The 26611-nt window shown below is 41.4% G+C and overlaps 2 protein-coding genes across 4 annotated transcripts in view; one reads left to right on the top strand and one right to left on the bottom strand.

Annotated features, from left to right (window-relative positions):
• The window catches only part of GLMN (glomulin, FKBP associated protein), a 54107-nt gene extending 44071 nt beyond the window's left edge, over positions 1-10036 (bottom strand). Inside the window, exons 1-3 of one of the 3 annotated variants that reach the window (XM_052000000.1) lie at positions 9934-10036; positions 7666-7748; positions 7160-7285 (exon numbers count right to left, since the gene is read on the bottom strand). In XM_052000000.1, coding sequence (XP_051855960.1) covers positions 7160-7285; positions 7666-7704 — 165 coding nt within the window. In that variant the 5' untranslated portion in view covers positions 7705-7748; positions 9934-10036. Of the gene's footprint in view, positions 1-7159; positions 7286-7665; positions 7749-9529; positions 9741-9765; positions 9908-9933 lie in introns of those variants that run through there. The other 2 variants (XM_052000001.1, XM_052000003.1) reach the window with 2 other exon arrangements.
• Positions 10037-10271: 235 nt separating this feature from the next.
• The window catches only part of RPAP2 (RNA polymerase II associated protein 2), an 81113-nt gene continuing 64773 nt past the window's right edge, over positions 10272-26611 (top strand). Inside the window, exons 1-6 of the mRNA XM_051999999.1 lie at positions 10272-10548; positions 14316-14361; positions 19238-19352; positions 19562-19660; positions 19868-19933; positions 20973-21061. Coding sequence (XP_051855959.1) covers positions 10473-10548; positions 14316-14361; positions 19238-19352; positions 19562-19660; positions 19868-19933; positions 20973-21061 — 491 coding nt within the window. The 5' untranslated portion in view covers positions 10272-10472. The remainder of the gene's footprint in view (positions 10549-14315; positions 14362-19237; positions 19353-19561; positions 19661-19867; positions 19934-20972; positions 21062-26611) is intronic.

Raw genomic sequence — 26611 nt, 5'->3', positions numbered from 1 at the left:
TTCAGCAAACTGATTTTTAAGGACATACTTTTAAGTTAATTGATTGAATATTTGTTTCTTGATACATATTTTCTTGGTTGAGGAATATGGTCATAAATGTGATCCATACTTTGGTACGAATATTTCTAAAAGTTTAATTGCTATGTTAAAAAAAACCTTCTTGAATTCTTTTATGTGGAATTGGGTGTTTTGTATAAGTTTAAATTGATTGTATTGGGTCACTCTGAGGTTATTTAAAGGGCCTCTGAACATAATAGTTTTTTCTTTGTCCTTTTAAAAATGTTTTTGTTATGGACAATATGCAATTTGGGATATTTTTCTATGTATTGGGTATTTTTAAAAGCAAAATGATTTGTATGTATAATGTTCACTCATGTAACATCTACCCAGATATGATAATTATTCTAAGTTGTGAACCTATTGAGAAGAAATTTCTTTCTGTTATTACTACAAGGTTATGATAAATAATTGTTTAAGAGTTATCAGAAATTTGATTAATGACATCTGTTATTGGAGGTAAAAGTTTTTGGCTTAGAGTTAATTAGCTAATGCTGTTTGGGAGTTCTAAAGCTCCACCCTCTGACAGTTACTGGGACAATTGATTGATGAGCTGTTAAAACTCAACTGCTTATGTTATGTTATAGTTATGTTCTTGCATTTTTCCTTTTGTAACTGATCTCTCTGATCAGAGCAATAGTCAATAGAAACTGTTAATGCAATTCAATTATGTTATGCCTTTCTATTTTCAGTCTGGTCATATGTAATAATTGTATCCTAAATGCTTGGGCAAATGAGTATTTCACCTGGTCATCTGTCTGTTACTGGATATTTGTGTTTTATTTCTTTAAGGTTTCTACATAAGAGGACAATTAATAATGGTCTGTAAGACTGCAGCCGTTTGCTTGGCCTATAAAGCAAACTCATTTCTTCACATAGGGAACAATTCACTTTGGCCTCCTCATGTTTTGCAGCAACCTGATGAACTGAGTCTTTCTATCTGAGACTGATCTAATCTTTGTGCTAGATTTGTGTTTTTGCTCTAGATTTTGGTCAAATTACAGATATTGGTTTGCTTCTGGAACTTGGATCAGCTTTGATCAGCTTTGATTGTCACCATGGCACACACCCACTCTGCATGGAATGAGAGCCTCCTATCACTTCACAGCCTGAAGCAGCAGTTTGTACATGAGACCATGGACTGGACTCTGCATCGAGTGTACTTTGGACTGATATAAGAGACTTTGGGAATGGTTGATGACTGACTGTTAAACCTTGCCTGGATCATCTATTACTGTGTGCTTAAGATTTGGGATGGGATTTGTTAAAACTGTGTAATTATTGCTGTTATGTTTGAGGGATTTTTAGGAAATTCTACTGTATTAGTCTGTTATGTATAGGGATTTTGATTCACTCTTGGGATTTATATGGGCAATGGTCATTCGATAATTCCTTTCCATGAGAAAAAAAAGGGGGAAGGAAGAGGTAGAACATTGGGGAACCTGGTATATATTTTTTCAAAATACCTGAAAGAATGGGAATGCCTAGCTCCTATTCACTTTGCCTTAAGCACTTTTGCCCCACCCCCTATCTCACTAGTTCAGATTGAATTTGGATGCTTTAGTCTTAGAATCCCTTATTTTGTTAAAACCTCAACATCAAAGAGCCCATCGGAGGCTCACTGAGATTTAATGACCAATTGCTAGAAGAGCCTTGGTACCGATGGGTCAGGTCTAGGCTATGCCCCCCCTTTCAGCAGGCAGTGGTCTAGCCAATGACGGGATTAGTGTGACCCCGGGTGATGGATGCTTTGAGGTTGACTTATTATTTTTTAATTTTGGAGCCATGGCAGTAAGACCACGCAAGTGCCATGACGGGCAACCTCGAGAGGTCAGGCCACCCACTTAAGACAGGGTTCGGCATGGCGTACCCCCGAGTTGGTATGGCTGACCCCGACGACCTAAGACAGCACTTGGTGGCATGCATCCTCCTTTCCAATGATTGGCGATACTAAGACATTGTAACATTGGTTGTGTATCAACGCTCGCTCCCCACAACCGGAGGCCGGTCACATAGCCTAAGTCAGGCCTCCCACCCGTGCATAAATAAAAAAAAAGGGGGACATGCCAGAGACCATGTCCTTGGGGGACATGCCAGAGACCATGTCCTTGGAATCAGAGAGCTAAAGAAGAATGCAGTTTCCCACACATAAATTCTGAAGCTACAACCTTATCGTAAACAAACTATACACCCTAAACTCCTGAGACAAGATGATGTGTGTCCCAAAAAATTGGCCCTATCAGCCCAGGTGCAAGATAACAATTAGGCTCCAGGATGTCTGCCACACATCTGGTGTGACATTCTTTACTTTGCTACCCCCCATTCAGAAATGTATTTAACTAGACCCTCTTCACTCATTAAATTGAGACTTTGTTTCACCCCAACTGGTCTCCCTCCTCATTTCTAACCCCATTCCTTTTCAGGCCTAGCCTTACAGACAAATGCCAGCCTCGGGACCCACATTTTGATGACCTGGTGGACGGGTCATACTTTGTGAAGCTAGCATACTTGTGGACTCCAGTGAGTAAAGGTGTGAACACAAGCCTTGTCTTAATTAGTTCTACTTAGTACCTTGTTTCAGGTTCTGGCCAAAACAACTTCTTGTAAGATTAGATCAACTCTAATTACTTAGCAGTTAGTAAGGATTCCAACAGAGGAGAAAGGGAAGGATGAGCTGCTTAAAGCTTCTTTGCCTGTTCATATTTTAATAGTAGAAATAACAGAGCAAAAGTGGAGACCAAGAAAGGTCAGCTAATGACAAATAGGCATGCATAAGGCATCATTGCCAGTCTTTGTAAGAAAGCAGCACTTGTTGCCTTTTTTGAATTTTAGTCCCCTATTTTCTATTTGTTATGATATGTATATTATGTGTATATATATATATAAAATATAACATATGTATATATGTATACACATATGTATATACATACACTCCTATAAATAAATAACATATTCAAAAAATGGAAGAGAATAAAATCTACACACTACATACAAACCAGTGAGCTTGGCTCTAATTCCTGGGGAAATTTTGATCTGAATCATTCTAAGATGGTTGGTGATTGTTTAAGGAGGAGCGCCAGCATGACACCATCAGGACCAGGTCAGACCAAATATCTCATTTCTCTTTGTAAAAGTTTCTACAATGGTGGCAATGCTTTTGATCACATTCTATTCTTGTGAATCCAATCCATAATATAACCAGATGAATTCCAAATCAAGGGCTTCCAAGAGAGGGCTATTACTGGTTCCCTGTCACGTTGGGGAGGTCTCCAGGAAAAGACTCCAGGAATTGGGTTATTGAGCATTGTTTTTAATCACTCGGAAAAAACACAGACGACACACATCAAATTTGTAGAAGATAGAAAGCTAGAAGTTAGTTAATAGACTGGATGACAAAATTAGGATCTAAAAAGATTTTGACAGGCTAGAACATTAAATCAAATTAGATTAATTTCACTAGGAAAAACAAAATTTTCTACTTGGAATAAAAAAAAAATCACCTTCATAAGAACAAGATGGTAGATTGTTTGAAAAAGACAGGGAGGCTTTAGTAGACTACAAGCTCAATGGGGGTCAGCAGGGACTTGGGTGGGCAAAAGGTTAATATAATCTTAGGCACAGATTCCAGAACAAGAAAGTGATAGTCCTTTTGTCTTTTTCATTGGCTGTAACACACCTGTGTATGGTGGCCAGTTCTGGGCATCATGTTTTAGTCAGGACACTGAAAAGTTGGAGAAATCTCATGACGGGCAACAACAAGGATAGTGAAAGGGAAGCCTCAAGTTTAAAACCATACAAGGACCAAATGAAGAAAATGATGCAAAAAGACCCTGTTTTCCTTTCCCTCTACATTTTTATTCTCTCCTTCATGCCCGGATCCCTCAGAGGGAGAGAGGTCCCAAGTCCCATCATATCAAATAAGGTGAGGATCCCAGTTCCTGACAAGAACAGACTAAGCTGAACAAAAATCACTTGAGAGAGCAACAAAAATGGAAAATATTTATGTATGTGAGTCACTGATCCTCATGATGTAATTCTGTTTTATTTTGTTTTTTTCATTTTCTTTAACTTATTGGAGCTTTTTAAGTCCAACCATGTCTCACCTAATAACTAAGAAAAGAAGGGTCTCTGACCCTTAGGGTCCAGAAAGTCAAAGGGGAGCATATAATCCATGAGGGATCAGATATATCAATTGGTAAAACAGAAAAGATTTTTGGGGAAAGACTAAGGACTGAACTAGAGCATTTTCCCAGGATCTTAGGGAATATTTTTTTGGACATAATTATTTCCAAAAGTGACAGAATAGAAGTTGAAGCTCTGCCTCTTTTCAAGGCCTTACCCCAATAATATGCCTTCTTTTCTTACCCTGTTGGAGGAAAAGACATTTCTTCTCTTGGCCAAGATACCCTATCTATCTGTATACTTGATCTCATAGTCTCCTCTGGCATTCTGTTTCATCAACCATCCCCTTCTCATCCATCTTCAACCTCTTGCTTTTAAGCCACAAACCTCCTTGGACCCTCACTGTCCTAAAAAAGCAAAAACCCTAAACCCAAATCCTTCATTGATCATAACACCCCCTTCAAGCTATCAGCTTCCATTTTCCTCATCGTTACCAAGCTTCTAGAAAAAGTAGTCTACAACAGGTGTCTCTACTTCCTCACACACTAGTCATGCTTTTATCCTATGTCAATCTATTTTCACTCCTAATGATATGCTGGAACAGTTTTCTCCAAGATGACTAGTGACCTCTTTACAGCTAAAGGATTCTTTTCCCCATCTTCATTCTTTTTGTTCTCTCAGAAGGAACTAATAATATAAAATAATATGATGTACTGTAATGTAACATAATGGAATGGAATGGAACATAATGTAATGTAATAGAACATAACATAATGTAATACAACGTAATATAACAAAATATAATGTAATAACGTTATCTCTATCTGGCTGTCCCACCAGAAGCTTAATTTCAACATACCCAAAACTGAACCTGTCATTTTTCCTCCCAAAAATCCCATCCCTCCCCTGATGTCTTTATTCATTATGGTACCCTCAGCCTTCATCACTGGCTCTTCTCCCCAGTTAAGGACCACGCCTAACTGTGAATTCCAGAAAACCTATAAAGAATTAAAGGGAACTGCACACCATTAAGGGCTGGGTGGATAAAAGCCCCCACAGCTGTGAATCATAACACACTGGAAGGAATTGCAAATCAGCCTTTATTAGCAGATGTGGCTTGTGGATTGGGAATGAAATAAATCTGAGGGAAGAGGAGGGAAGTCAGAGAATGCACCTGCCTCTCAGTCGCCTTGTATCATTATCATCCTCTCACATGAAGGGATCTGTTCTGTGGCCAGAATGAGGTCTCTAGCAGCCACTAATAGGTGGCTCCCATAACACTCCCCTGAGACATACCTACCCAGCTGCATGTTCCCTCATTTCTACCACCACATCTCTCACATTTGCATGACTCTCTTCCCATTCTCACTTGCCACCCTAGTTCAGGCCCTCATCTGTTTTCAACTAACCAACAGTTCTTAAGCTTTTTTTTATGTTTTCAATATAATTGATTGTATTTCAACATAAATGTATTCAATAAAATATAACTAAGTATAATTGGTTTCTTTTGTAATTCTATGTATTTTATTGCATGCAGGTATAACTCTAAACTGTCACAGGGATCCAAGATACTATTACGATTGTCTGTAATTGGTTTTTCTGCCTCCAATTCAAACTTCCCTTTGTTGCCCTAGTAATCTTCCTAATTAACTATTCTGATGATGTCAGCCAATCACTCAAAAAAAGCTCTCCATTGACAACTAGAAGGATAAATTGTTAATATTTTTTTTTCTGAGATTCTCCTCAACCTACCCTTCCAGACCATCAAAGCCTCCTTTACACATGCACACTTTTGGGCTGAATTATACTGATTCTCATATCTCATTTACAACCTACCCTTTTCTACTCGTCTTTAACATCCTCCCCTACCTAGAACAGACTTTTCCCCTCCCACCATTCAAAGTCAGTTGAAGTCCTTCCCTTCCTCCAAGATCCAAATCAAGTACCATGTCCTCCAAGAAACATTTTCTGAAACCCTCTATCCCAGTCTCCCTCCTCAGATTGTTTGTGGCTCTTTACCTGGAGCACTGTACTCTCTCCTAGCATTGCACTTACTCTCCCTTGTTTCAGTTACATTTGTGCCTTATATTTAAAATTTTTTTCACAATCAATCTATTTTCTTTATTCCACAAGTGACTATCCTTGATATGAATAAAATAATGCAATATTAATTTTTGTTTGGATGAGTCTCTATAGCCAGAAAATTGGAACTAGGGTATATTTTGCATAATAAAATTATAAAATATAGCCTAGGCTTTAATCAAAGTCTTTACCTAATTGCCTTCAAGTTTGTTCAAGAACATAAGCATGCTTTTTTTCTGACAGCAAAGAATTGGAAATTGAGTCGATGTTCATTAATTGTAGTGTGACTGAACTGTGTATGCGATTAGGATGGAATATTATTGTGCTATAAGAAATGAGCAGAATGTGCTCAGAAAAACCTGAAGACTTCTGTGAGCTGATGCAAAGTGAAATGTACTGTGTACAAAGTAACAGCAACATTGTAGGAGGATCAGCTGTGAATGACTTTGCGATTCTTAGCAATACAATGATCCAAAACAACTCTGAAGAACTTACACCAAAAAATGGTACCCATCCCCAAGTTTAAAAAAAAAAGGAAAAAGAACATAAGTATGAATTAACCCTTGCTCTTAATTAAGTTTTATATTTTTTTATGAAGCAAATAGCAAAAATTGTTACTAAAAGAGTTCCACTTGGCAAAATGAAAAAAAAATTCAGCTGAATCCCATTTTAAACCCTGCTTTATCAAGATGTGAATTTGTGTATCACCTTGGAAGATTAGACTTAAGCTATTAAGCTAAGTACCCTCATGGTATTAGCTATTTAGGTATTAGCTTAGGTTCTAAGAATAGAACACCTATGTAATGCTCAATTAGACATTTGGGCTGGATTATCCAGGGTATCTACTTTTCTCTATCTAATAAAGTATAAAAAATTATACATTAACAGTTGAACTTACCTTGTTCTTTTCATTTTCTAAAATGTCTAATACCTGAGCAATGTACCCTTCTTCTAAACACTTTTGGCCTGCTAACTGAAAAAGACCAAAATCTTCTTCTTTGAAATCCTCCTCTTCTAGGATTTGCTTTAGAAAAAATAACAAAATCAGGCAAGTCAGCATTTATTTTCATGTGTATAGAAATAAATCATTACTAGATTGTTTTAGTCTTGACCTTCACCCACTACACAAATAACACAGGCAAAACTAATAACTTTCTTAAATAGTATCCAAATAAACTATCTCAGAATCCAATGTACTAAAATTCAGGAAGCTAGAGAAGTAATATAGGTATCTGGTATCTCCACTGACCCACTCCCACATCCACTGCATCTATTCTCAGAGTGGGGGGAAAAGCAACACTACTCAAGAGAAAACTGGATTGTCCTGTACAAAGTGTTCTCTTGTACACATGAGTTACAGTATGAAAGGGAGTGGCTTATTTTTGTTCAAAGAAAAAGACTTACACATCTCTTTATTATGGCCTGAAGTTCCTCCACAGCCATTCCTGAATTTTGGACTTTTCTTTCAGCTTTACTGTAGAGACACACTAGAAATAAAATCATTGCTCTTATTGACATAGCCTGCTTTAATGTTTACAACATACCTTATTTACATTATTTATCTGATTGTCGCAACAACTTGTGAGGTAGGTTTATTATTATTTTCATTTTACAGGTCAGGAAACTGAAGTTGTTTAAGGTAAAGTGATCTCATAGCTGAAATGGAATGTGAATCCAGGAGATGGGACTCCAGGATTGAGTGTGACTCTACATTGGGAGTGTCAAACTCAAATAGAAATGGATCTTTCCAGGCCACATTGGAAAACCACTTTATTGTATTGTTCTTGTCTTGTATTTTGTTAAACCTTCCCCAATTACATTTTACTCCAGTTCAGCCTCACTCCGGAGTTTTGCAGGAGCCTCTGGCCTTAAGCCTGAAATCACACTGCCTCCAAATACTGCAATTAACAAATGCAGATATTTTATTATTACATTAAGGGATGGTATATGTAATTATACTTCTGCATTATGAAGAATATGAGATAATTTTAAGAGTTTAGCAAAGTCATCATAGAACTTTAGCAGTCTATGTAAATATTCAAGATGATAAAAAAAAATAGGTGTTGATATTTTTAAAATGAACCTTTCTTATATCCTCTAAGTTTTCTGGTTCTATACTGACATATTTATATGGATTTTTTTTTTTTTTGGAGCTGTTTCCTCACTCTAATCACTAAGAAATCCCAAGTTTAATTCAGTACTTTGGTTCTTAATACAAGGATTTCTTAAGCTTTTTTCCATTCATGATCCCTTTTTTACCTGAGAAATTTTTACACTATCCTTGATATATAAAATAGTATAAAATATACTATAATACTATATATAGCATATGTATAGCATAATAATATAATATAAAATATATTATAGTACAATATATTTAATAGAGGTATGATATATTTAAAATATATTTAAAAGTACATAGGAGGGTAAATAAATCAAACATTTGCTAATAAGAAATCATAATTTCATGACTGTCACATTCAATTCAGGGCTATCCACAGTTTTAGAAGCTTTGCTCTCTACTGAGGGGAGGAAGGGCTTCTTTATCATTCTTGAATTCTATACTTGTAGGATTCCATTGGAGATTCCACTATTCTAATGTCATAGACATGGTCACTCTCAGGGTCATAGGCTCAGATGTGGAAGAAGCCCTAGAAATCACCTAGGGCGTCCTCATCACCCACCAGCACTAGGGGAGGGCTCTGGGATTCTGAAGCCACAGCACTCAATCCAACAAATATTGATTAAGGGATTGATTAAGGTTCAAGCACTGAGAATGCTTAGGCAAAAGAAAAAACCTATTTAGTCTTGGTCTTCCAGGGATCTATTTCTCTTCTCTTCCCTATGGCCCCCTTCCTTTGGCTTCAGGATCATCAGGCCGATTGATGACCAGCTCTCAGTTTACAGAACAGGAAACTGAATCCCGCAGAGCTGGAGAAGAGGGAAATTGAATAGAGGCTTTACAAAAAAACAAAAACAAAAAACTTTTACGATAGCGGTCAACCCCATCAATGTCGGGTGATCAACACCTGACCTGGGCTCTGAAGCTCCTAGTGTGTGCTAGGCCCTCAACCCCTAGCAACGAAGCGCCTACTGTGTGCCAGACCCTCGACTCTTGGCAACGAAGCGCCTACTGTGTTCCAGACCCGAAGAAAAGGCCAACCGGTCCTAATCCTCCAAGGGCGGGCGTCCCGCACCTCGAGTCGTAGTGAGTGACCCTCCCCATTTTTACAGGTGGAGAAAACTGAGGAGCAGAGTTTGAAATGACCTGTCCGAGGTCCCGTGGCTGGCAGTGCCCGCGAATCCCGCCTTTGCGCCCTTTCCGATGGATGCTTCAGCCGACATTCAAAACCGCGTGCCCCGGATGCGCCCCGTCCACACCCTCGGAACCTAGGGCTGGGCCGAGTCTGAAGACTACCCAGAGCAAGCCGCGGGCTCGAGGATAAAGCCCCGTCCGGCGCTCTCCCCAGTCACCCGACCGCCGCTGCCGCCACCTGCGCCTACCTGACCCAACACTATCCAGTCCGGCTTCGGCCTCCTCCACAGCTTCGGCCTCGTCGAGGCTCCGCCCCGGCTCCGCCCTAGCCCCGCCCCACACTGCGCGAGGAGGAAGTGGAGCAGCCAATGGCGGAAGTGCCGAAATCCCGCCCCTGATCTCTTCCCATGCTGTACCTATATATTCAGTGCGTTCCAGGCTGCGGATTGGAGGAGGGGATGAAGGAGGGATTGGCGGCGTGGTCGTCTTGAAAGACGAACTGAGACCCTGCCTCTGACCCCGCCTCCATCCTGCCCCACGGCAAGAGGGGAGGTGGAGCCCCCGGTGAGACAGTCAATGGTTGTGGAGCTGGGGTCCCGCCCTGACCCCGCCCCCTGTCTTACCTCCCCGGTCCCGACGTGGGGAAAGGAGGAAGAGGCGCCTGTGATGACGTCACTGATGATGATTGATACCCGCCCCAAACGCGCATCCCAGGCGGCTCTGGGAGAAGGAGGAGGAGTCTGGGGCGGGCCCGGGATGGGGCCGTCATGGCGGATGAGCTTAAACCCCGCCCCTAAAACACGTCCCTGGCGACTCTGAGAAGAGGGGGAGGACCGGGGGCGGGGCCGTCATGGCGGACGAGCTAAGGCCCCGCCCCTGACACAAGTCCCTGGCGGCTCTGGGAGGAGGAGGAGAAGGAGGAGGAGGAGGAGGAGGAGACGCTGCTGCGGCCGTCATGGAGGACGAGCTGAAGCCCCGGCCCCGTGGCGGCTCCCGGAACCGGAGCTCTCGAACCGCTCGCAAAGGCGCAGGTGAGAATCGGGGCCCACGGACGTCGTCCCACGGGGGATCTGCCCCTTTGTGGGAGAGGGGCTACGAAAACTCCCATTAGAGACGCGGCCATCCTCGGAAGATGAGGACCCCCCTTAGAGAATGGGGATTCCCCCTTAGGAAGAGAAATCTCCTTAGAGGATGGGGACCCCCCTAGAGAGAGGAACCTCCTTAGAGAATGGGGGCCCCCTTAGGAAGGGGAATCTCCTTAGAGGATAGGGACCCCCCAGAGAGGGGAACCTCCTTAGAGAATGGGGACCCCCTTAGAGAGGGAACGTCTTTAGAGGATGAGGACCCTCCTCAGGGAGAGGAACTTCCTTAGAGAATGAGGCCCCCTTAAAGAGAAAAACCTCCATAGGGAATGGGAACTCCCTCAGAGGAACCTCCTTAAAAGATGGGGCTCTCCTTAGAGCTTAGGGACCCCCTTAAAGAGGGACCCTCCTTAGAGAAACCTTCTTAGAGGTTGGGGGCCTCCCTTAGAGAGAGAGGATGAGGATCCTTCTTAGACAGAAGAATCCCCTTTTTTGGGGGTCCACCTTAGAGAGGAATCTCCCTAGAGCATGAGTCCTCCTTAGAGAGAAGCGCCCCTATAGAGGATGGGGGACCTCCTTAGAGGATGGGACTCTATAGTGTTCTGATTGGCTTTCTGGAGGTCTTTGGACCAGCCTTTGTTTCAGCTAAGTAATCACCAGGAGAGTAGCAGGGATAAAGTCCAAATTCCCCAGCTTTCTGGAGGTCCTCCAGAATGTGTCTTGGTTCCTGTGGGGGAGGCCACGCCGGTCTCTGAGTCCCGGAGCTCCCCTCTGTTCCCAGTCTGTCTGTCCCAGTCCTTGAGGTCTGACGGTGGCCTCTTAAACACTCTATTACAATTACATCCATTCTTCATACTGAGTACAAGCCAGTCATTCTATCTCTAGGGAACCATGATTGTTGTAAGATTAATCCAATCATACTGAACTAGAGAACTACTGATCACCGCACTAAACCAGATAACCATTGTCTCATCTATTCCACTGAGTTACCACCTTGTTTAAATCAGTCCTACAGTTTCAGCCCTCTGCAGGACCCCCCTTAGAGAGAAAAACCTCCTTTGAGGCTGGGGGCCCCGTAGAGAGAACTTCCTTAGAGGATCCTCCTTAGAGAGAGGAATCCCCTTAGAGACTGGGGATCCACCTTAGAGGAATCTCCCTAGAGGATGAGGCCTCCTTAGTGAAGGAAACCTTTTTAGAGGATGGGGACCCTCAGAGAGAGAACTCCTCTAGAGGATGGGGGACCCCACTTTGGTAGAGGGGGTTCCTTAGAGGGACCTCTCTTTTAGAGAGTGAAGACTCTTAGAGAGGTCTCCACTTTGAAGAATGGGGATCCTCCTCCCACCCCACAGAGGATCAGGCAGTGCTCCAGAGAGGAACCTACCCCTGGAAAGAGGAGCTCTCCTCCCCGTGGAACCAAAGCGGCTGAGCCTCCCCCATCCCTTGGAGGCCCCCTCTCTTCTTCCCCAGAAAACACTGGGACCTCTGAGAGTGGCCTCCCCACTTTTAGAGGGTTCCTCCCTTTAGAAGCTGGGCTGTGTAAGGGGTCACCCCCTGGTTGGCCTCCTGCCTTCCCTGGTCCGTAAGGCTGTGGTGGGATCCTAGGTCTCCCTCTGGAAGAGCCTCCCGGGCTCGGAGTCCAACTCCTTCCATCCGGAGAGTCCAGGACAGTTCCTAAGTGGGAGTGCCAGAGGGATGGGCCCTCCAGAGTCCGACCCCCTTCTCTCCTCCCAGGACTGAGGGCGTTGCCCGGCCAGGGGCTCTCTCACTGTTTCCTTCAACCTGTCAGTTGTATAACCTGGGAGTGGGGAGGTGGGGGTCTGTCCCTGTCTGGCCCAGGATGTCAGACACAGGTCAGCTGGAGGCCCAGAGGACGGAGAGCTCTTCACCGGGACTGAGGGGGACCTAAGGCTCTGGCCTTTGTGAGATTGTTCAGGATTTGGGCCCTTTTGCCTGGGCCAAGCAGATTAGTCATTCCTCCCCAGGTGTGAATCTCTTTGACCACAGTCACTTCACACCTGTCTGGTCCTGTCCATGTAGTAATTTGTTTGGGTGCTGTTTTTAGTGAAAAAGAGGGTGGGATGGTGATGGAGAATTCTGGATAGCTTGTGAGGGGGGCCAGATTGAGAGGGAAATGAGAGCTCTGAATATGGGGTGGCCACCTGGAGTCACCTGGCACCCCAGGGACAGCGGGCATCCCCACTTCTCCGGAAGGACCCAGTTAGAGAAGTCAAGCTCTTTGTGGGCTCCAGTGAAGGCCAGTAATCGCAGGTATGGAGAGTTTTACAAATAGTAACAGTTCATCCCCTTACACGAGGGGGAGGGCAAGTGTGTCGGGGAGCTCTCATTCTCATCCCATTTTACAGAGGAGGAAAGCAAGGCAGAGAGGTTCAGTGATGTGCTACAAGGCCTTTTCTTCTGAGTTTGGCCAACTTCAGGCCAAGAAAGTCTTCATGGAGGAGATAGAACTTGAATTAGGCCTTCAAAGATGTTGCACCTTAAGTGGAAGGGGGAGAAATGAGCCTTGGAGAGTAAGGAAACATTTACACAGCCTAAGGCTTTCTGAAAGACCAGCCTCTATGCTTTCCCTGGCTTGAAGGCCTGGAGCTCGGGAAAGAGCCTCTTCTGGGTATCTGAGCACTAGGACACTTCCTAGTTAAGGCCTAAACAATTCCTTTCTGCAGTTTTCAATTGTAAATGTGTTCTCTTAAGGTCCCTCTCCTATGGCCAAACAAAGCTAATTCCTCTTCCATGTGAAGCAGATATCATTGACCCTCTACTACCCCAAGTTCCCCTCTTCTCCAAGCTGACTGTCCCCACTTCTTCAGCTAATTCTCCTGTGGCCCCGTCCTGAAGCTCCCATTTTCAGGTCCCTAAATCCGTTGGGTTTTTTAAAGACCACTATCTAGTCACCTACTGCACCTTGGGAAGCTGGGTTTTTTGAATCACATGTAGATCACACCTCTGATCTCTTCCCCTCTAATTGTGCACATCTAATCTCTTCTAAACCAAACTTTCTCATCCTTTTAGTCTCGTTGTCTGTAAATACTTCATGTTGTGTCCACCTAACTTTAAATTGAAATTTTGTTTATTAACTTCTCATTACATACGCATCAGACACCATTGGGGAAGAAGAGAAAGACAAAATCAAAATGCTCTCTCTGTTGTTCCCTGTTCTGTTATACTGCAAGAATGGTGGAGCCCTCCTTTTTCCACATCTCTTGACTTTATGTGCCACACTCTTGAGGCCTGAACCAGATTGAAATATAATTGGGAAATAAATAACAAAATAAACAAAAACACAGGATAACATAGATAATGTTAATTTGAGGTTTTCTAAGTCAATATTTGACAAATGTGATCTCTTTCTGTTTTAATTTGTCACCACTGATATTCAGGAACCATTTGAATATCAAAGGCTATCCTTAGATTGTCCCCATTTTAGGGATGTGATTATTGTTTTTAAAACTGTGCTTTTTCCCTCCATTTAGAATAAAATCCTTCTGCACCTTTACCTAAGAATGATATTACCCAGTGTTTCCTTTTTGATAGTTTAAAAAAAAAAAACTGGTTCCTTAACTTAAATATAAAGTTATATGCCATGAAGGACATGTATGGAAAAAGGAAAGAAAAATTAATTTGCTTTATTTGGTCAGGGCTCTGCCTCAGATGCTATTGGCATCCTCTTAACCTTTATTTGGTATGTGGTTTTTTCACAGGTAGTAAAGAAACAAGTGCTTCAAAAAATGAAGAAGCTTCTAAAAGGTAGGGCAATTACCAGCATCCTTTGGTTTGTCTATTTTTCTTCTACCAGGCAATGTTAATTATATTATCAGATTTGAATAGTGTGTTGTGATTGTGATGAGTTTCTTAAAGGAAATAAGTTGGTGTTTGAAAGAAGCTTCAAGGTTGCTATTTTCTCTCTGTACATGAAGACAGTCTCTGAAAACCATCACCCAGCTCTGCCTCCTGCTTGAGTATCTATTGGAACAACTTAAGTGCTCACTCTTTGCGAGACCCTGGGGATCCTTACTAGAAATTTTAAAAAGCTAAAGAGTAGTGATTTAGGGATTTGTCCAGGTTATGGTGCCCATGGGACCTCTTATTGGAGATAATATTAGAATAAGGCTCAGGAGGGTGCCGGATGTACTGCCCTGCAAGCCATCTGCCTAGAGTAGATTGCTGGTAGATTGTGTAGAGAAGAAGGGAAGGAAGTGAGCACCAGGACAAAGTCTTGGAGTACAGCCACCACTGTGGCAAAGACATAAGTGATGAACCAGCAAAGGAGACTGAGGAAAAGAAAGAAGGGAGGAGGGAAAGGCAACCGGAAGCCAGGAAGCACCTTCCATGTGCCAGATACTGGGCTGTGCTTTGCAAATATTTGCTCATTGGTCCTCACAAAACCCCCTTGAGGTAGATGCTATTATTAACTCCATTTTATAGTTAGAGGAATTAAGGGGGTTGGGGGGATTTGGAGCCAAGAAGGCAGAGTAAAGGCAGGAACTTTCTCTCTCCCAAACTGCCCCAATTCCTTTAATTAATGACTTGAAACAAATTTTAGACTTCCCATTTGTAACTTCCCAAAAAGACTCAAAAAGATGGAGCAGAACATTTTGCAGCCCAGGGCAACTAAGAAACTCAGCAGAAAAGGTGTATGACATAAGGATGGGGATCCAGCATACGGTCCCAGTGCAAGGAGCCCCACACAGCCCCATCCTGGCCAGACCCCACTTCCGAATCAGCAGTAGTCCTGGTGGCTTCCAGACCTCAGCCCAGAGACACCAAAGAGGAGCTGGAAGGTCAGCAGAAAAGGTCTGTGGGACCAGAGTAAAAGCCTGGCCCCACAATCCCGGGGCAGGCTGGCACAGCCCAGCTCTGGGCGGGACCCCAGCATCAGAGAGGCGGGACCTCTGAGTCCAGCCTCAGTGCTGGAGGCTTCTGGACCTCTTAGCCTAGGGATCCTAGGGAGGACTTGGAAGGTCAGTAGAGAGGGTCTGTGGCAACAAGAGAGGAGTGTGGTGTGCAGTCCCAGGGGCCAACACAGTAGATCTTACTGCTACAGTGGGGCAGAGACACACCTAACAGCTCCAGGGCAGAAAACGGTGCTTGTGGTCAGTCCTAAAAGGATTTCTGAAAACAGCTGTACAAAACCCCTAGAGCTTGGGGCAGTGCACCCTCCATCCTGGAAACAGAACTCTACTTGAAAAGAGAAAAAAAGAAAAGCTGAATAATAGGCCAGGCAAATGAGCAGACAACATTCCGACCTTTGAAAATTATTATGGTGATAAGGAGGATCAAAACACACACTCAAAAGATGATAACAAAGTCCTACATCCAAAGCCTCCAAGAAAAATAAGAATTGAATCAAACTATGGAAGAACTCAAAAGGGACTTTGAAAATTAAGTAAGAGAGATAGAAGAAAAATTAGGGAAAGAATTGAGAGTTGCAAAAGGAAATACAAAAAACTAATGAGAAGAATGCCATAAAAATTAAAATTAGCTAATTGGGGGAAAAGGTACAAAAGCTCACTGAAGAAAATAATTCCTTAAAAAATAGAATTGAGCTAATGAAAACTAATGACTTTATGAGAAATCAAAATATAATAAAAGTAAAACCAAAAAAAAAAAGAAAGAAAGAAAAGTAGAATGTCTCATTGGAAAATAGATCCAGGAAAGATAATTTAAAAATTATTGGTCTACTTGAAAGTCATGATTGAAAAAAGAGGGAAGACATCATCTTTCAAGGAATTCTCAAGGAATACTGTCCTGATATTCTGGAACCAAAGGGTAAAGTAGAAATTGAAAGAAATCACTGATTACCTCCCAAAAGAGATCCCAAAATAAAAACTCCAGGAATTTTATAGCCAAATTCCAAAACTCCCAGGTGAAGGAGAAAATACTGCAAGCATCCAGGAAGAAATAATTCAAGTATAGTGGAGCCACAGCTAGAACACAAATTTTAGCAGCTTCTACAATAAAAGACTGGAGGGCTTAAAATATGATATTCCAGAGAGCAGTGGAGCTAGGATTGCAACCAAGAATCTGCTACCCAAAAAACTGAGTATAATCCTTTGGAGGAAAAGGTAGTCATTCAATGAAACAAGATTTTCAAGTGTTTATGATGAAAAGACCAGAGCTGAAAGGAAAATTTGATTTTCAAGTACAGGACTCTGGAGAAGCATAAGGAGGTCACCAGGAAAGTGATATCATAAGGGACTTAATAAGTTTATCTGTTTACAATCCTACATGGGAGAATGATACTTGGAACTCATTATAATGTTCTCATTATTATGGCATTTAGAAAGAATATGTATAGACAGAGGGCCCAGGTATGAGTTGAATATGAAGAGATAGTATCTTTTTTTAAAAATGATAAAATTAAGGGGTGAGAGAGGAATGTACTGGTAGAAAGAGAAAGGGAGAAATGGAATGGAACAAATTATCTGCCATAAAAAAGAGGCAAGAAAAGACTTTTACAATGGAAGGGAAGAAGGAGAGTAAGCTAACCTTATTTTCATTAGAATTGGCTCAAATAGAAAATAATATATACTCAGTAGAGGTATAGACATTTATCTTATTGCAAGAAAATAGGGAGGAATAAGATATGGGATGGGAAGGAGGGTGATAAAAGAGAGGACATATTGGGGAAGGGAATGATCAGTAACAAAACACTTGAGAGGCAGGCGCAGGGTAAAAGGAGAGAGAAAATAAATGGAGAAAAAAAACACAGTTAACAATAGTAATTGTAAAAAAAAATTCAAAGCAAGTTTCTCTGATGAAATATTATTTTTCTTTGGGAAATGATGAGCAGGATGCTCTCAGGAAAAAATAATAACCTGGAAAGTCCTTCATGAACAAAGTGATATATACAATATACAAAGTACTACCAATGTTCTGAGATGACCAGCTGTAAGTGAATTTGTTATTCTCAATAATATAATTATCCACAAATACTTTGAAGGACTTATGATGAAAAATTATATCTATATCCAGAGAAGGAACTGATTGTATCTGAATATAGATCGAAGCATTCTCTATTTTTCTCTCTCTCTCTCTTTATTTTTAACTTAATTTTTCTTGAAGTTTTATTTCCATTAAAGTGGGAGATTTATGTTTTCTTTCAGAACTTGACTTTTATGGAAATGTTTTGTATTATTTCACATGTGGTTTCTCAAAAATCTTAAAAACATAAAAAAAATTGTTTTTAGTGTCATTTCAGTGAATCAGTATTCAGAAATATTAAAAATTTTAAAAGAATGAAGGAAAAGACTCCAGTATAGAAATATTCAACATAGTGCTTTTATTGCAACATAGAACTAGAAGCAAATGGCTTTTAAAATGCTTCAAAAAATTAAATTAAAAAAAAAAGTAATAGGCAGAGACTTGCCTGAGATCCTACCATCAATAAGTGTATGAGGCAGGATTTTGAACTCAGCTCCTCCTGACTCCAGGTTTAATTCCGTGTCCACTGTGACACCGGACTGCCCAGGAGAACTGGGATTCAGTATTGTGCTGTAGATTTAGGAAGGAGACACTGTACATGTATTAGGGATAGTCAGCTGTGTCAAATACTGCAAGGGGTTCTAGACACAGAACTGAGAAAGACCATGAAATAGAGACATTTCAGTCAGGTGATGAGATGGAAAGCTGTATGGCTATAGGTTAAGTGGGTAGGAATAGGCCAAGTGACACTCCCCTACCCCAAGTTCCTCTCTTCTCCAAGCTGACTGTCCCCATTTCTTCAGCTAATTCTCTTGTGGCCCCATCCTAAAGTTCCCATTTTTAGGTCCCTAAATCCTTTAGATTTTTTAGACACCCCTATCTAGTCACCTACTGCACCTTGGGAAGTTGGATTTTTTGAATCCACATGTAGATCATACCTCTGATTTCTTCCCCTCTAATTATGCACATCTAATCTCTTCCAAACCAAACTTTCTCATCCTCTTAGTCTCATTGTCCTGTAAATACTTCATGTTGTATCCACCTAATTTTAAATTAAATTTTGTTTATTAACTTCCCATTACATACGCATTAGACATCATTGGGGAAGAAGAGAAAGTAAGCCCAAGAGAAAGGTCTTTATGTTCTCTCTAATTCAGCCACCCCGCCATTCTTGCTGGCCCCTCGGTCTCTCCTGCCTCAGAGCCCTGGATACATCCTCCTTCCTTTCGGCCCTTAGTTTTAATGCTCAGCCCAAATACTGGCTCTCCAGGATGCTCCCCTGCCTAATTCTCCCTCCCTCTCCCCAAATTGCTTCACATTTTTGCAACTTCCCACAAATAAGGATTTGTTTTGCAGACAAGAAAGAGCTTCTCTTTCTAGTGTTTTCAGGTCTGGCTCCCTCTAAGCTGAAAAGCCTTCATATTCTGGACATTGGGGAGGACAAGAAGAGACTCAGTCCTCTGATCTCATAAAACTCTGCCTCTTATCTGTTTCCTCTTTTGGTGTGTGCTGCAACTCAGTCTTCCTGTACAGGCCACTAATTAAATGTTCCCATAGGTTTATATATATATTTTTTAGTGGGAAGATGTATTTTTTATGGCAAAATGGGGGTAGATCTATTGCTGATCTAATTAATGAGAAAATAATGGGTAATAATGATGATTATGAAGGTAACACTTTATTTTTTAAAACATTATAGGAAAGCTGAACTGGAGGCAGCTATAAGAAAGAAAATTGAATATGAGAGAAAAGCCTTGCATATTGTAGAACAACTTTTGGAAGAAGACATTACAGAGGAATTCCTTATGGAATCTGTAAGTGTTTTGGAGTTTGTGATGAGCTGTTTAATGTTGTCTTAAAGAGAACTTGGCAGACATATGGGGAGAGAGGTTGGGGAAATTACAGACTTCTGTGCAAAAAAAAAAGTTTGTTTTCTATCTATTTTTGCAAGTTGTAAGGAAGTCCATGAGTATATTCTTAGTCCGATCCTGGTAAAGTCTCCATGTTCCCTTTTTCTCTACAGGGGAAGCACATTACATCTGCACATTACAAGGATATCGTGGAAGAACGCTTCATCATCCATCTCTGTGGTTACCCTTTATGTCACAACCAACTAGGAAATGTAAGTCATTTTTGGTTAAGAGATATGCTGACTACATTATGGCTTTATTTTTGTAACTAACAAAGATAGTTGAAGTGAGTTAAGGGGTACTATAGGCTTAGTCAATGCTGTGTGCAGATGGGATATTCAGCTAGTGATAAAAGAGACATGTTTCTTTTTTGAATTTCTCATTCTGGTCTCCTTGGTAAAACTCTGTTCTATTTTTAGGTACCAAAACAGAAATATAGGATTTCTACAAAAACAAATAAAGTTTATGATATAACTGAAAGAAAGGTAAGCTTTAAGGACTAATTTTAAGAGTCTTAAAGAACTTGCAGTGATTTTAAAGATCATTTCATATATGAATATAAATTTGGAATTTTGAGTGTGAACACTTTAACTTGTACTTAAGAAAGGGGAAAGCAGAGAACAAAAAGTCCCATTGTTTTAAAAATTATAATTTTTTAAATTTTATATCAAATCACTTTAAAATGTTTTCCTATTTGAAAAAAATCATTATAAATGTCATTCCTTTTGTTTTCACTTATGAATATTTCACATATATAAATAAAGCAAGGAAGTGCTTTTTAAAAAGTTTTAAATTGGCAGCACCCCTTCCTCAAAATTTAAACTTCACTTAAATGCCTAGGTTGTTGCAGGAGCCTGCTTGGGAGTGTGTCTGCTTCAAGTCTCTCCTCACTCCAGGCTGTCTTCCATTCAGCTTTTAAAGGGATTTTCCTAAATTCCAGGTTCAGTCATGTCACCTCTATACTCCATTGGCTTTCTGTTGCTTCTAGGATGGATATAAAATCCTTGTTTGGCATTCAAAGCCTTTCCTGACTAGCCCTTTCTGACTAGCCCTTTCCCCAATCTTCCTCCGCTCTCCTTATACCTGACTCCCATCACATACTCCCATCACATCCAGCAACACTGAACTCCAGGCAATAAAACTCTTGTTGCCCAAGTTCAAGATCATTTTTTCGGGCTGTCCCCTATGGCTGGAGACTCTCCCTTCTTTTTGTCTTCTGCTTTTCCTGACTTCCTTTAAGTCCCAATCTACCTCCTACAAGAAACCTTCCCCAGCCCCTCTTTATTCTAGTGCTTTGCTTCTGTTAATGATTTCCTCTTCATCCGGTGTGGATTGTTTACCTGTCTCCTTCATTAGATTGTAAGATTGTGGAGAGCAGGCACTGTTTTTGTATCCCCAGAGCTTAGTCCAGTGCCTGATACATAGTTGATGCTTAATGTTTATTGATTGATTGAAAGAAAAGTTAAGCAAACTTTAAAAAATTAAAATGCAAGAAGTGTTTTTTAATGCTTTCCTTATCTTCAGTATTTCTGCAGCAATTTTTGTTATCGCGCATCTAAATACTTTGAAGCTCAGATTTCCAAAAGTCCATTGTGGGTTCGAGAAGAAGAAAGGTAATTTAAGTCATAATTTTAAAGCATTTCTTTTATTTTCTTTAGTGGGAGTAGTTGAGAGGTGGCAAGTATTTTACTTGAAAGCTTTTTTATGTAAGAAACACAGGAAAACCACTTAACCTTTAATTATTTAAAACCAATCCCTAATTAACCAGTTTTATTCTAACCAACCAATTAGAAAGATAAATGACTAATTAATCAAAAATATTGTGATCAGGAGATAAAATGTTAGCTTTTGGGCATTGCTGGTTACTGCTGATATTTATGCAGATTTATAATTTTAATTCATTGCTTTAGCTTGTGATTTGGCTTTAAACTCTGAGGGCTTGCTCCTGATTATTCCAGTTGTTTCCTGGCCCTGCTTGTTGAAGTTGAATCCTGAATCGATGACTCATCTTCAAATCATAAAATTTGTCTTCTCTTGTTACATGGAATTTTGAGGAAAGCCATTTAATTTTTCTTCAGCCCTGTCTCAAATGTCAGAAATGTTCATGTTGTCTTTCTGACCTATAATTGAGTAAGTTGCTGTCCTAAGTACTTGCAATTTAATGAAGAAAAATGTTGAGTATATGAGCACAGATTAGTTATCCCTATGGGCAGAACAATGGGAACAATACAAAAGAAAAATATTGTCCTTGCCCCCGAGGATTCTTTTATTCTTTACTATTCTTTACTTTATTCTTACTTTATTCTTTACTATGTCATTGCCCAGGTAAATGAAGCTAATTTGGGGAGGGGGATAGAACCCTAACTATGGGGGAATTGAGGGAAGCCTTCCCAGAGGTGGTAGTCACTTCACAGAGGGAGGGGGCCAGACAGATGGCCGACCTGCACCCACGTGAGGACAGAAGATAGGCTGAGCTGCAAGAGGCTGGAGAGAAGGAGGTGCAAGCTGCTGGGGAAGGCTTAAAGCTGGATCCAAACCTGTGTGTTTTCCCCTAGAGATCGAGGGAGCCCTCAGGCCTTCAGAGCAGGGCAATAAGGCGACGCCACCTTTATCAGGTTTCAGTGCCCAGGTGGTTGCTCCCCCTCCCTGACGGCCGGGTAGAGGCCTGACCTGTTCTCGGAGACCCCAGGGAAGAATGTCTCCCAAACTGGGCCAAGGCCTCTTGCAGTCCCATCTACTGCCCCCGTCCCTGCCTCCTCCATTCAGCAGCTCTTTAAGTCCTTGGCCTTGAAGAAACTATCTAGTGTCCTCTGTCGTCCCCCTCACCCCCAGCCTTCTCAGGTTAAACCCTCCTGGTTTATGTGTCATCCTCATTGCTCTTCCCTTGGCCCTTGCCAGTGTCCTGGCTAAAATGGGATGCCCGGCATGGTGCCCCGGCCGATGTGATGATCACTGAGTAGTCTTCTGTGATTTAGGGAGGTGGTTTGCAGCTGTCTGGAGGAAGGGCTGATGAGCAAGCGTGGACATGCGCTCAGAAGTGAGGAAGGACAGAATTAGGGCCGGCCGGCACAGTGGCGAGCCGCTTGCAGCTGTGAGAGGTCAGACTGGGCTGCTGAGGAGCGTGGGGGCAGATGGGGCCACGAGAGCCAGAGCATGGTCATGACCAAGAGTTAGCGACCACTTCAAGGTCACACTGTGGCCTGCACTTTGCTCATGTGAGCTCTGGCTCAGGCTCACCCAGTTGGTGAAATTGGAACCGGGCCAGACCGGCCCCAGGTCCCGTCCTGCCCCTTGTTCGCTCTGCACATCTGGGTGCCAGGGGGGAGGGTGCCCCCAGTAAGGGGCGGCTGTTGGCAGGAGTGGCAGGCTGACGGAGCAGGAAGGGGCCTTCTCCTTTGTTCCTGCCGAGTTGGAGATAGCTCCAGGAGGGTCCGCCAGGATGTTAGCTGTGGTGGGCCAGAACTTGAAACAAGGTACTAAGTGGAATTAAGGAGACTGGTTAAATCTGTTTAGCATCGGTTTAATCCTACAATAAATAATGGTCTCCTAGTGATAGAATGATTGGTGTTACTCAGTGTGGGGCATATGAGCAGGGCTTGGGAACCCTCAGCAGAGACAGGATTGAAGCAGAACCCATGAGATCCCCAAATTAGAGAGCAGGAGCAGGCGGGAAACAGGAGAGGATCCAGCACAGAAGGCTGTGGGTTATGGCCAGCCTGCTCCATGGGTACAGACCAGTTAGCAGTGAGAGCCAACGGGCATGGGTACCACCTGTGGGCAGATAAAGCCCAGATCTTTACCAGTCCTTGGCTCCCTCATGACCTCAGTGCTTGGGTCACCAGCTTCCTGCTGGATGTTTCTAATTGGAACCTTCTAATTGGAGGTCCTAAAGACATCTTAAATTCAACATGCTCAAAATAAGACTCATTATATTTTCCCCAGCCCTACCTGATCTTCCCTTTTACTCATGAGGGAACCAACCATTTTTGTCACTGAGGTTCACAGCTTCAGCTTTACCTGCTGCTTCTCCAGGCCATCGCCAGATCGTATTGTCCTTAGTCCCATAACACTTCTGTTCCATCCGTTCCCTTTTCCCCACTCAGCCACTCCCCTCATTCAGGTATGGAATCAGGAGTGCTGCCAAAAAACCTTAATTGGCTTCTCGGTCCTATTCTGTTCACTGGCTCACAGTGGACAATGATCTTTCCAAAGCCTGGCTCTCACGGGTCATTCCCTCCTCTCTAACTTCGCGGCTGCATTTTCTCCTCATCAGTCTCCGTCTGCCTGATCTTCAGAGGTCAGCTCAACAATCTGAAACGATGCCCAAAGAGATATAAAACTGTGCATACCTTTGACCCAGCAGTGCCATTATTGGGTCTGTATCCTAAGGAAATCATAAAAGAGAAAAAAGGACCCACAGATGCAAAAATGTTTATAGCAACCCTTTTTGTAGTAGCAAAGAATTGGAAAATGAATGGATACCCATCAGTTGGGGAATTGCTGAACAAGTTGTGGTACATGAAGGTAATGGAATATTATTATTCTAAAAGAAATGATTAACAAGCTGACTTTAGAAAGGTCTAGAAAGTTTTACACGAACTGATGCTGAGGAAAACAAGCAGAACCAGGAATACATTGTACACAATAGCAGTAGGAATGTGTAGTGTTCTCTTCTTTTCTAAAATATAATCGTTCTCTGGGAGCAGATTTCTTGGGGAGGTTCTCAAGGCAGCCTTAGTTTCAGTTCCAAGTAATAATCACCTCAGATGTAGCCAGGAGTTAAAGTACAGTCCTTTATTGTCTCTTCCAAAATAGCCCGGTTAGTTTTCTTAGAGACCTATCTTCTTCCTTGGTTCCAAGAGCCCTTGCAGCTTGTCTTCTAGCTCTTCCAGCTTCTGCCTCTAGCTCAACTCTGACTCCTGGCTTCTCAATCTACTCAACTCTTGAGCTCCTTATATATGATCTCTTAAAGATGTGAACCCACAGGTTGACTCCTCCTCTGAGAGAGGGGGATTGTGGGAGGTGTAAATTTGTGAATCTCTTTTTTTTTTTTTTAAATTTTTTATTTAATAATTACATTATATTGACACTCGTTTCTGTTCCGATTTTTTTTTCCCCTCCCTCCCTCCACCCCCTCCCCTAGATGGCAAGCAGTCCTTTATATGTTGGATATGTTGCAGTATATCCTAGATACAATATATGTTTGCAGAACCGAACAGTTCTCTTGTTGCGTAGGGAGAATTGGATTCAGAAGGTATAAATAATCCAGGAAGAAAAACAAAAATGCAGATAGTTTACATTCGTTTCCCAGTGTTCTTTCTTTGGGTGTAGCTGCTTTTGTCCGTCATTTATCAATTGAAACTCAGGTCTCTTTGTCAAAGAAATCCACTTCCATCAAAATATGTCCTCATACAATATCGTTGTCGAAGTGTATAATGATCTCCTGGTTCTGCTCATTTCACTTAGCATCAGTTCATGTAAGTCTCGCCAGTCCTCTCTGTATTCATCCTGCTGGTCATTTCTTACAGAACAATAATATTCCATAACATTCATATACCACAATTTACCCAGCCATTCTCCAATTGATGGGCATCCATTCATTTTCCAGTTTCTAGCCACTACAAACAGGGCTGCTACAAACATTTTGGCACATACAGGTCCCTTTCCCTTCTTTAGTATTTCTTTGGGATATAAGCCCAATAGAAACACTGCTGGATCAAAGGGTATGCACAATTTGATAATTTTTTGGGCATAATTCCAGATTGCTCTCCAGAATGGTTAGATTCGTTCACAACTCCACCAACAATGCATTAGTGTCCCAGTTTTCCCGCATCCCCTCCAACATTCATCATTATTTTTTCCTGTCATCTTAGCCAATCTGACAGGTGTGTAGTGGTATCTCAGAGTTGTCTTAATTTGCATTTCTCTGATCAATAATGATTTGGAACACTCTTTCATATGAGTGGTAATAGTTTCAATCTCATCCTCTGAAAATTGTCTGTTCATATCCTTTGACCATTTATCAATTGGAGAATGGCTTGATTTCTTATAAATTTGAGTCAGTTCTCTATATATTTTGGAAATGAGGCCTTTATCAGAACCTTTAACTGTGAAAATGTTTTCCCAGTTTGTTGCTTCCCTTCTAATCTTGTTTGCATTAGTTTTATTTGTACAAAGGCTTTTTAATTTGATGTAATCGAAATTTTCTATTCTGTGATCAGTAATGGTCTCTAGTTCATCTTTGGTCACAAATTTCTTTCTCCTCCACAAGTCTGAGAGATAAACTATTCTATGTTCCTCTAATTTATTTATAATCTCGTTCTTTATGCCTAGGTCATAGACCCATTTTGATCTTATCTTGGTATATGGTGTTAAGTGTGGGTCCATGCCTAATTTCTGCCATACTAATTTCCAATTATCCCAGCAGTTTTTATCAAATAATGAATTCTTTTCCCAGAAGTTAGGGGCTTTGGGTTTGTCAAACACTAGATTGCTATAATTGACTATTCTGTCTTGTGAGCCTAGCCTTTTCCACTGATCCACTAATCTATTTCTTAGCCAATACCAAATGGTTTTGGTGACTGCTGCTTTATAATATAATTTTAGATCAGGTACAGCTAGGCCACCTTCATTTGATTTTTTTTTCATTAATTCCCTTGAGATTCTCGACTTTTTATTGTTCCATATGAATTTTGTTGTTATTTTTTCTAGATCAATAAAATATTTTCTTGGAAGTCTGATTGGTATAGCACTAAATAAATAGATTAGTTTAGGGAGTATTGTCATCTTTATTATGTTCGCTCAGCCGATCCAAGAGCACTTAATATTTTTCCAATTATTTAAGTCTGACTTTATTTGTGTGGAGACTTTTTTATAATTTTGCTCATATAATTCCTGACTTTCCTTTGGTAGATAGATTCCCAAATATTTTATGGTATCAACAGTTATTCTGAATGGAATTTCTCTTTGTATCTCTTGCTGTTGGGTTTTGTTGGTGATGTATAAAAATGCTGAGGATTTATGGGGATTTATTTTGTAGCCAGCTACTTTGCTAAAATTATGAATTATTTCCAATAGCTTTTTGGTAGAATCTCTGGGGTTCTCTAGGTATACCATCATATCATCTGCAAAGAGTGATAGTTTGGTTTCCTCATTGCCTACTC

The sequence above is a fragment of the Antechinus flavipes genome, chromosome 4 (genome assembly GCF_016432865.1).
Source record: "Antechinus flavipes isolate AdamAnt ecotype Samford, QLD, Australia chromosome 4, AdamAnt_v2, whole genome shotgun sequence".
In the NCBI taxonomy this organism is placed as follows: domain Eukaryota; kingdom Metazoa; phylum Chordata; class Mammalia; order Dasyuromorphia; family Dasyuridae; genus Antechinus; species Antechinus flavipes.
Note: the sequence above shows the minus strand (reverse complement) of the source record. Positions and strands in the feature narration are given on the sequence as shown.